The sequence below is a fragment of the Sinohyriopsis cumingii genome, chromosome 4, assembly GCF_028554795.1.
Source record: "Sinohyriopsis cumingii isolate HCF-2022 chromosome 4, ASM2855479v2, whole genome shotgun sequence".
Lineage (NCBI taxonomy): Eukaryota > Metazoa > Mollusca > Bivalvia > Unionida > Unionidae > Sinohyriopsis > Sinohyriopsis cumingii.
The window spans coordinates 9054746-9066262 of NC_142964.1; the positions used below are offsets into that span (position 1 = coordinate 9054746).

An 11517-nucleotide genomic window follows, 5' to 3' on the forward strand; every position below is an offset into this window, starting at 1 on the left:
ATTTTTGTCTTTTAAGTTTTTGATCATGAAACCTTTTTTTTCTCAAAAATTCTAATGAAAATTTATAAGTTTGTAATCATAATTATTAATGAACTATAGCTATCAGAGGTCTCACTAGGATTTTAAAACTAGGAGTCCATGACTCCCATTTTGGTAAAAATACGAGTCCCACCATCAAAAGTTGCAGTCCCTTCTTTCCTACAGAATCAACACAGACGTGAGTGCATCTATTTTTAGATAGAGAGGTTTTCGTAATGTAATCACTTACTTTAATATTGCTTCATTACAACAGTCCATTGACAGGATTGCAAATTTATGGTTTATTTATTTGTCTACATACTTTCATTAATTTTAGGCAATGGTTAAATAGTGTCTGATTTGCTTTTTTCCCTGTAGTTTCACAAATATGTGTCAAGGAGATAACAGCTTAGACCTTAAAGCGCATATCGCGAATTCCACGACATAGCATTGTCCTATACATTTCTGACCTACATAATGTGCATTTTAAAGTTAAATCTTTAATAAAATAATACATAGGTTTTGCTTTCAATGATTTGTATATTTTTCTGAATATATTTGCCCGATGATTTATGAAAACAGACAATCTAATAAACTGGTACATCCCAGACTTAGCAAAGTCCGCCATTATTTCCTGTTAGGCCTACTGGTTCACTTACAGTTTCAAACTAATTTTATGATGAAATAGTGTACAAGAGGCAGTTAATATATATCCAGATCACCGATTCTGATCTTAAAACATGTTTGTATCATCAAAGGATATTATGCAGGAAATTGATAGATGCTACCTTACTTGGAAAATGGTTAATGATCAATCAGCTATCAAAACATGCTTGTAAATGGGCAATAGTTTGTCAATGTAACTGATATCAAAACTAGGCCTAGCTACTGATGTCTTGATGAATACCTTTCGCTACAACACTAGAACTAACTGGGCTAAGGAGAGGGGCATTTTAAAAAAAGTATGGTCAGTCAATGTACCTTTAAATAATCACAGGGCGAAGTCGTTTTTACTTTCCTAACAGAAGATGGCGAAGTTTATATTTTTAGGCGACTTAGTCACCCACTTCACCTGGTAGTATGAAACCTGGCCCTCCCCCAAAAAGTATGAAAATTAGAAGAACTATTGGTTGCCATTGAGTTTAATTTCTACATTCTTTTTAACAAAGACATAGCTCTTGTTCGTTGATCAGAGTGAGACTGAATTTTGTCAATCCAAGTAAGGTAAGGACTTATTCCAAACATTAAGCTAGGCATCACACACTTTCTTACACTTAGCTACTGTCCGATCCGAACTATCAATTCTAGCAGCTTTAGCACTCATCTGAATCTCGTTACAATCTTTGTAAGTTTGACGTTTAACCCCAAAATACTTATCCAAATTTACAAATGTCATTTTGTCTAAGTCTCAACAAGTCTTGATTATGAGGTCATGTGCACTTTCTTATTTTGCTACATTCGGAAATGAACACAATAACGAAAGCTAAAGTTGTTTATTTGATGTACTTTTATAAATGACCACATGTACATCACTGGGTTTTGCCTCTGAATTCAATCACTGCAAATATCAGTACATTTTCCCACCCAGCCATCAATCAGAGCCTTTGAACCTGCCTCCCAGCTATTGCATCATGTTCTTTTTGATGTACTCTTATAATGGCAACATGTATGTACATCAAGGGGTCTTTCAGTCACTGAATTCTGTCATTGTAAATATAAGCACAGCTAATTGATCAACACATTTTCCCCACAAAGCAGGTGGCTGAAGCAGGACTGGCAAGTCTTTGAATTTTGCCGCACACCTATTACATGCATACAGAGGACTCCCGCCTCAGTGACTTTCTGCATCCTAGATAAAAAAATTGGCATCCAAATAATGCATAATTGAGCGTTTCTGAGACCTGTGTGTGTGTGTGTGTGTATATATATATATATATATATATAAATTGTTTAGACACATGACAAATTTATTGCAAGGTCCTTGATAGATTTGTAAAATGAAGAACCATTAATTTTTTTTAAAGGTCATGAGCTCGAGGCTTGGATTGTTTGTTATTCATAAATCAAACTGATGTTTAGGATTTCTTGTCTCATGTTGAATAAAGAAAAAACTTGTGCGGTACATCATTTTGTAAACACACAAGCAGACAGTGATAGACATGGCCATCACTGATTTTTGTGTAAGTGTCTCTTTCTAAATCAGTCTCACTGTATATTTGGTACATTAAAAAGGGTAAACAATTCTTCTAGACTTTACGTAAACTTAACATATTCTGTTTATAACTAAAATCATTTAAATGCAGATATATACCTGTACATCTTTTAAAGTTGTATAGGAATAAGATATTAATTTCTGTATCATAACCATTTCACTAGGATTATTCATGTGTCAAACAACAAGAAGAAGACATATCCAGTTTTATCAAGGATGAACATTAGAATTGGTAACTTTGTGTGCACTGAAGTCATCTGTAGAGACTGTCACATGTACTGCAGGAAGTTAACCATTTCATCATCATACCAGAGAGTAAGCATAATACTTGATCGTAGGCATTAAAAGTATGTAAACCTAAAAAATGAAAGCTAAGCTACCAAAACTTATAAAAATGGTACTTGCAGATGCCTTGCTTGGCGTTCAGCATTTAGATGTCAGTGCTAGGACTGGTCATCCTCGTGTCAGGATAATGTGATTGCTTGGGACATCATGTTACATGTCAGCAGCATAATGCCCCAGTGCTAGACATCACTATAAAGTGTCACACTGCAGACATTGTTGTGATGTGACTGAAAAATTGTTAAAGCTACGTAAAAAAATCCAAAAACAAAGATACACTCACTTTAAATAATGTTAATGGTTAGTGTACTATGCAGTGTAGCATGGATAATTTGAAGTTTATCCATTGTTATGGATAAGAAATGTAAGCATGCTTTTCTAATAATTGTACTAGCAGTCATAAACCATAGCCTTAAACCAATGGTAAGATTACATGTAACTTGAAAATTCATTTTGAAACTTGTTCTTTGTACCCAGTGATTTTCTTTTGTACCCAGTACATTTTCTTATTGTAGATTTTATGCCAGAGATTCAGGACTTCTAAAGTTCAAGATCTATGCTGGAGTTTTGGGTCGCAATCCACCACCAACAGCCCGTCGTCTTGTGGCCTTTACTTTCCATCCAAGTGAACCTTTTGCCATCAGCGTGCAGAGGACCAACTCAGAATATGTGGTTAACTTTCATATAAGACATGCTTATGTTGGCTAGTGTATCACCCCTATGTTCCAGATTTATTTGTTGTTGTCATGCTGACATATAGGGCATAAGGAAAGATATATCTTGGTGGAATCTATTTATCCACATACCACCGAGGTTGTGTGTGGTTATAGCATTTGGATCCATGGTTCATGTCTTCATAATTCATTCATTTCATATTTGTTACTCCTATTATTTTGGACCCTGTATCACCAAAAGTCATGAAAATTGTTCTGCGGGATGAATCCCATGGTTTTCATACTTAAGGAATCAGAACACAATTTGAAGCATTTGGGTATTATAACATCCTATTGTAGTTCTAAGAAATCATAACTGTTTTTGAGATTTTTTTCTGGACATTTCCTAACAGGTGAAGAATGTTATTTGCATTCAGTAGAAAGCATAATTAAAGCCTAAACAGAAATAAACTGTGTATTAAGTTAAGCATCTTGTTGTTTGCTTGGAATGGCAAAGCAAATAGGTGTGATTCATCCCATTCCATAAAGGTCGCTTGCACAGAAAAATTTCTGTTTTTTTTTTTTTTTGTGCATCTGTACTAATAACGAATTCACTGGGCTTCATTTTTAAATAGAGTAGAAAAATGAAAACAATATGTACACCTCTCCCTCGATAACACGTGCACATCGGGGTCCAAAAACACCGACCACACTATAAGTGAGGCATGCGTTATCGCATTGACATGTTATAGTGTTGAATACTCAATTTATAATCGAGCTGAGATTAACTGTGAATAAATATCTCTTCATAACGATGTACTTTGCTTATTTTTTCCTCATAGAGCAACATTAATTTCAGGATAAATTACAGTATATTGAGGAAGTCATCAAAAACATTATTCCACATGGTTTCCGCTCGCTTAACACGTGAACCACTTCACACCATGTGTACTACGTCACTAATTTGTGTGTTGAATTGGATACATTCTAGTTTTATTGTTTAATCCAACTTAGATGGATTTTTAATACAAAAGATTGACACTCTTTTCGAGAAACATTGTCGAACGATAGATTGATTGATTTGATTGTGGTAGAGGTAAAATGGAGGAAAAAAATTCACAAAGGTTAATCATTACCAACATGAATTTAATGGGTCTACAAATTTAAAACGATGTAAATTTAAACACAATAATACTTGCCATTTGTGACATGCTTGACAAATATAAGTTCACATTTTGAAAAAATCAGTGAATTTTTTTTGTGTTACTCCTTGATTTCTCTGCCGCCAACCAAAATCCTGCAGATTTCTCAACGGTATGATCTTTACATAGTCAACATTTTGGATCTCCAGCCACTGTATGACAATATTACAAGATTTGGTCTTCTGTATATTGTTCACAGATGAGCTGGTTTGGATAATTACATGCGGCTTCCTGATTCGCTGAGCGTATATCTCCTGACAACGATTTTGTTTAATTCCATGTCGGTGCTGGAATCTCCAAAGCCATCCTTGGCTTGCCCTAAAATGAGATTCATTGTCCATAATTTTTGCCATTTTCTCTGCTTGGGCCTTGAGAATTGTTCCAGAGATAGGAACACCTTGTTTACATTGCTGTGTGAACCATGTGTACACAGCATCATCTAATTTAGTATCTTGTGCAGTCCATACTTGTTTTTGTTTGATCCCATCATCCGAATCAACATCATATAAGTAATCCTGAAGTTTCTGCTCATCATTAAGCCAACCTCAAAGTGTCGACTCAGCAATTTTTTGTTCATTGCAAACTTTGGCTCGCTTAACCATTATGAACCCTATCTATGATGCAACACTTTTCAGTCACTGAGTACGCCTTTCGATTGATTCCTTTACTCTCCATGGTCACATTTACAAATGATTAAGACACATTACTGATTGGTAATATATACTTTAATGATGCTAAGTCCATAAAAATGAGAAACCATTTTCAATTGGTCAAATAAAATGAATTTTGAATTTTTTCTTTGTACCTCCCTTGCTTGATTTGATACAAAAAACACATTCCAAGTGATAAAACAAACAGGTCTCTTTTAATTGAGTTTTTAATGCAACAAACACTTCCCCAAGTTGTTGATCAAAGCAAAGCCAGCTGTAATTAGGTTCTCACAGAAGTACTCACGGCTTTCGATGTGACAGTCAATTGACTCTTCATGTTTTCATAGAACAGAATATCTTGCGATTATAATACACTAAATGGAATTAAAGGATTAGAACATGACTTTCACATAGAAAGACATTTAATTGGTGTTTATTTCATTCTCTGTTGCCACCTGTTAGCATTTACCAGAAGTTTTCATTGATCAATATTTCACCAGACTGTTTATTTACAGTGTATTGACAACTATTTATCATTTTAAAAAAACTTACATAATATATGATATCTTATTTAGAACTTGCAAATTTCACAATATGGATTCTATCTTTACGGGCATTAATCACCATTTTCGATGATAAACCTAGCGATGTATGAAGGTTTAATTTTCCAATTCTTATTGTAATTTTTTCATGATCAACGTATTTTAAAGATATTTAAAATATATTTTTTGGGGAAAAAATCGGGAGCCCTGCCAGACACTGCGTTACAAGCGGGAGCGCGAGTTATCTGGGCGCGAGTTATCGAGGGAGTGGTGTGTGTGTGTGTGTGTGTGTATATATATATATATATATATATATATATATATATGTAAGTTAATGAATTTGACTGGGTGTTTTATGCACAGCAGGTTATCAAATGCTGAGGCAGTTGGAGTCGAGTATCATGCACAATGACACTATGAAGGCTAATTTGATGGGGGATTCTAACACCCATCCTTTCACTCACAAGTCTGGCATGCTAACCACTGAGCCACAGTTGCAGTGGGTAATTAGTATAGTGATACCATGATTGAAAGTTTAATTGTTCTGTACCTTCCTTATATCCTCTATATCAAAGACCCTATTTACCTGAACTCATGACAAATGGTATTTAAAACCATTTTAAGGAAAGTAACTAAACCATAGCAAGACTACTGGATAGGTCACGGTGTCCTGATTTTCACACTTATGTATTTTCAGCAATCCATTTGTCAGAACCTCAATATCTTGAACCCATTTCACAAAAACTGACATGCAGATGACTCAAGGGGAGATAACTCAACAATTCCAAAACTAGATAACTATGAGAAAATGTAACACCTGAATAGGTTATGTATTTTCAACCCTGTGATTGGTACCTCCTTTCTGTCTTTAACACTATTACATACTGATACAACTTTTGTATGTTGATGCATCTCAGCAGTATACTGTGTCAGTATTTCCTTCCAGCATAGTGACAGAGTCATTACAGTGCACAAAGAAAAGGTTTTCAGACACAGAGCCAAGGCTGGTGACTTTTAAAAATTCACAACAAATCACAACAAAAATTCTACAAGCCCTGATTCCTTATTACATGCCTCCCATAAGCCATATTTATGTTTACTATTGTTTAATTTGCTGCTGTACTTAAATATGGAACAAAATAAATAAAATCATATTAAATTGACTTGTGTTTATTCAGATCGCAAAATACCCATATAAAGCAATGTTGTCATGCAGGTTCTGATATCAGTCATTGTACAATTGCTCTATCAATGTCCTCCTTACTTATTGGATCAGCAATATTAGCATCTGAAGGATGTCTTGCTTTACAGTTTCTCTTTACCTTTTAGATGTTGTTAATAGGTACCATGTAATATGTTTAGCCAGTGTTGCATTACTCCAGTGTGTTTCTGCCAAAATCATTTCTGGGTCAGTCTTTCCATTTATCTCGCCTGTGCTGGAGGATGGCAGATTTTTAATAAAGGATTAAAAAGCCATTTGGGGCCACCTTTGTTCCTTTTATTACTAATAAAATTTCAAAAACATCCTTCATTTGGCCTCAACTCTCCAGACTACAACAATGAGGTAATTAACAGATTTTTTGTACATGTTAATCCAATTACTCAGTCGTGCATCAAAGCATCGGTTGCAATGACTTCCATCAGTCATGATCCCCATTAGACTTGTTCTGACGGGGGGTTTTTTCTTCAGTTTTTAAAACGATTTTTTTTTGAGTTTCAAAAGCTGTAGATGTCAACTATAAAACTATGTGCAGTAGATGGTGGTAAAATTGGTATTATTGTCCTACCACCAGTAGAATTACAATTATGTTAATGCCAAATGAGCCCTAATTATATGCAACTTAGGTAATCTGTTCCCCATTTATATGTCACTTGCTTCGCTTTGTACACCTTTAGATAAAGTACTGTAAGTAGATGATCTTCATAAAGATAAGGGTCTAAAATATTAAATATTAATAATTAAATACATGGGGATAAATATTAATAATTGTCTAGTCTTTCAGCAACTTAAAAAAGTAAATCCACATTTATTCGCACAATCAAAGTTTTCTCAGCCAAATTGCAATTTTTTTTCAGTAAGCCTAATGGGCACTTTGCTTGGAATAAATACAGGTGGTTATCAGTCTGAAATTAGAGGGGCTTCAAGTATTTGGCTGATGGATTCTTTTAACACTGTCGAGAGTAATGGGCTCAAATCCTTTTAAGACCAATCTGGGTTAGCTGATATCTAAGCAAGGCATTTAACTCCCATTGCTTCAGCAATCCATCATACCAGTCTGTATATTGTTGGCTATTCCAAATCTGCTGTTAGTAAGCAGACTACACTTTGTTCAGTGATCTCTCAAGAAGTATTCAATAGTGGCATGCTAGCATCATAAAATGCAAAGAAATTAATATCACTGATAATCAAAAAGTGCTGTATTTGCTAGGTTATAAGACGATTTGTTTTGACCAGAAAATCTTAGTTTCGTCTTATACTCTGAATCGACTTTTATATGGATTAAGTCATTCAAATCACTTTATCATATTTTTTTGTCTGGAAAATATTTCTTCAAGAGTATGAAAATTAATGTGCAAAAAATATTTCATTTTGGGGAAGAGATCATGTATGAACAACTATAGGATCCCACAGTGAGTATTTTATACAATTACATGATCATCAGTATTATAAATTAACATAGATCAGATGTAATTGCGCTAAAGCAGCATGCACCAGTAATGTACGTTGTTTGTAATATACGTTGTTTAAATTTAATTACATATACACTGTATGTGCATTAGAATTTACAACTTAGAATAACCATGACAAAAACATATTCCATCACAATTTTCTTCTTGCACCTAATGATCAAATAGTCCATATGCCCCATTGAGTGAGAGAGAGAGACAGACAGACAGATGTCTTCACGATTGTAAATCTGTATTGTTCACTTACCTGATTTTACTTGTGTATACGTGCAGTACCGTATTCCATTATCAATTGATGCTAGTTAAGCAATTCCTTCAAATTTTTGTTTCCACTTCCTTTATTACAAGAATCACATGGCTTTGTAGTGGTGTTTACATGCTAATTAAATATGCTACGGCTGTATTCAGTCATTCCAAGATAACCCCTGTTTGAGGTCAAGATTCTGCAGACCAGATCAGATTAGTGATGATACTAATAGGTAAATGAGACTACCCATGGGTATTACGAATACCGTACCATATAGTTAAAGGAAATGCCAGGTGGTTACTATTGAAAATTTCTCAACCAGTGACATTTTTGAACTTGCTGACAGAACTGACAACAATATAAAGTACATCTAGCATGAGCAAATATCAAAAACAGTTGCCCCCTAAGTACAGGAAGATTACATGCACTTTAAACAAAATCCAAATTGTTGGGAATGGAGAGGTTGTTATATTTGCAAAGAAAATTAGAAAGCATGCAAAATGGTCATTCTTGGGATTTAACCTAATGGAGACTATATGGATATAACTATTTTGAATATTTAAACCCTGAAGGAGTATGGTATGTATTTTCATACAGTAGTTTACATTTACTCTTTCATTTATTAATGTTTTCTCTCTTTGACAAAAGCTTCAGCAACATGGGGGCAATAAGTTAAAAAGAATAAAAAATCCACAAATAGCTAAACTCTCTCTCTCATATATTGGATCATATTTGATTTTGATCACGAGGTGCATAAAAGAAAAATGCAATGGAATACATATGCATCCTTCTCTCTCTATCTCTTCCCCCCACCAAACAAAAAAATAGATTTTAGTATTAATGATGCATTGACAACTATTTATCATTTTAAAAAAACTTACATAATATATGATATCTTATTTAGAACTTGCAAATTTCACAATATGGATTCTATCTTTACGGGCATTAATCACCATTTTCGATGATAAACCTAGCGATGTATGAAGGTTTAATTTTCCAATTCTTATTGTAATTTTTTCATGATCAACGTATTTTAAAGATATTTAAAATATATTTTTTGGGGAAAAAATCGGGAGCCCTGCCAGACACTGCGTTACAAGCGGGAGCGCGAGTTATCTGGGCGCGAGTTATCGAGGGAGTGGTGTGTGTGTGTGTGTATATATATATATATATATATATATATATATATATATATATATGTAAGTTAATGAATTTGACTGGGTGTTTTATGCACAGCAGGTTATCAAATGCTGAGGCAGTTGGAGTCGAGTATCATGCACAATGACACTATGAAGGCTAATTTGATGGGGGATTCTAACACCCATCCTTTCACTCACAAGTCTGGCATGCTAACCACTGAGCCACAGTTGCAGTGGGTAATTAGTATAGTGATACCATGATTGAAAGTTTAATTGTTCTGTACCTTCCTTATATCCTCTATATCAAAGACCCTATTTACCTGAACTCATGACAAATGGTATTTAAAACCATTTTAAGGAAAGTAACTAAACCATAGCAAGACTACTGGATAGGTCACGGTGTCCTGATTTTCACACTTATGTATTTTCAGCAATCCATTTGTCAGAACCTCAATATCTTGAACCCATTTCACAAAAACTGACATGCAGATGACTCAAGGGGAGATAACTCAACAATTCCAAAACTAGATAACTATGAGAAAATGTAACACCTGAATAGGTTATGTATTTTCAACCCTGTGATTGGTACCTCCTTTCTGTCTTTAACACTATTACATACTGATACAACTTTTGTATGTTGATGCATCTCAGCAGTATACTGTGTCAGTATTTCCTTCCAGCATAGTGACAGAGTCATTACAGTGCACAAAGAAAAGGTTTTCAGACACAGAGCCAAGGCTGGTGACTTTTAAAAATTCACAACAAATCACAACAAAAATTCTACAAGCCCTGATTCCTTATTACATGCCTCCCATAAGCCATATTTATGTTTACTATTGTTTAATTTGCTGCTGTACTTAAATATGGAACAAAATAAATAAAATCATATTAAATTGACTTGTGTTTATTCAGATCGCAAAATACCCATATAAAGCAATGTTGTCATGCAGGTTCTGATATCAGTCATTGTACAATTGCTCTATCAATGTCCTCCTTACTTATTGGATCAGCAATATTAGCATCTGAAGGATGTCTTGCTTTACAGTTTCTCTTTACCTTTTAGATGTTGTTAATAGGTACCATGTAATATGTTTAGCCAGTGTTGCATTACTCCAGTGTGTTTCTGCCAAAATCATTTCTGGGTCAGTCTTTCCATTTATCTCGCCTGTGCTGGAGGATGGCAGATTTTTAATAAAGGATTAAAAAGCCATTTGGGGCCACCTTTGTTCCTTTTATTACTAATAAAATTTCAAAAACATCCTTCATTTGGCCTCAACTCTCCAGACTACAACAATGAGGTAATTAACAGATTTTTTGTACATGTTAATCCAATTACTCAGTCGTGCATCAAAGCATCGGTTGCAATGACTTCCATCAGTCATGATCCCCATTAGACTTGTTCTGACGGGGGGTTTTTTCTTCAGTTTTTAAAACGATTTTTTTTTGAGTTTCAAAAGCTGTAGATGTCAACTATAAAACTATGTGCAGTAGATGGTGGTAAAATTGGTATTATTGTCCTACCACCAGTAGAATTACAATTATGTTAATGCCAAATGAGCCCTAATTATATGCAACTTAGGTAATCTGTTCCCCATTTATATGTCACTTGCTTCGCTTTGTACACCTTTAGATAAAGTACTGTAAGTAGATGATCTTCATAAAGATAAGGGTCTAAAATATTAAATATTAATAATTAAATACATGGGGATAAATATTAATAATTGTCTAGTCTTTCAGCAACTTAAAAAAGTAAATCCACATTTATTCGCACAATCAAAGTTTTCTCAGCCAAATTGCAATTTTTTTTCAGTAAGCCTAATGGGC

The 11517-nt window shown here is 34.3% G+C and overlaps 1 protein-coding gene across 9 annotated transcripts in view; it reads left to right on the forward strand.

The window, feature by feature from the left end:
* The window catches only part of LOC149800593 (DET1 homolog), a 32543-nt gene extending 25761 nt beyond the window's left edge, over window positions 1-6782 (forward strand). For all 9 annotated transcript variants that reach the window (XM_089954565.1, XM_089954563.1, XM_089954562.1 and 6 more), the window contains one exon: window positions 3088-6782. In XM_089954565.1, coding sequence (XP_089810691.1) covers window positions 3088-3280 — 193 coding nt within the window. In that variant the 3' untranslated portion in view covers window positions 3281-6782. The remainder of the gene's footprint in view (window positions 1-3087) is intronic.
* The last annotated feature ends 4735 nt before the right edge of the window (window positions 6783-11517 follow it).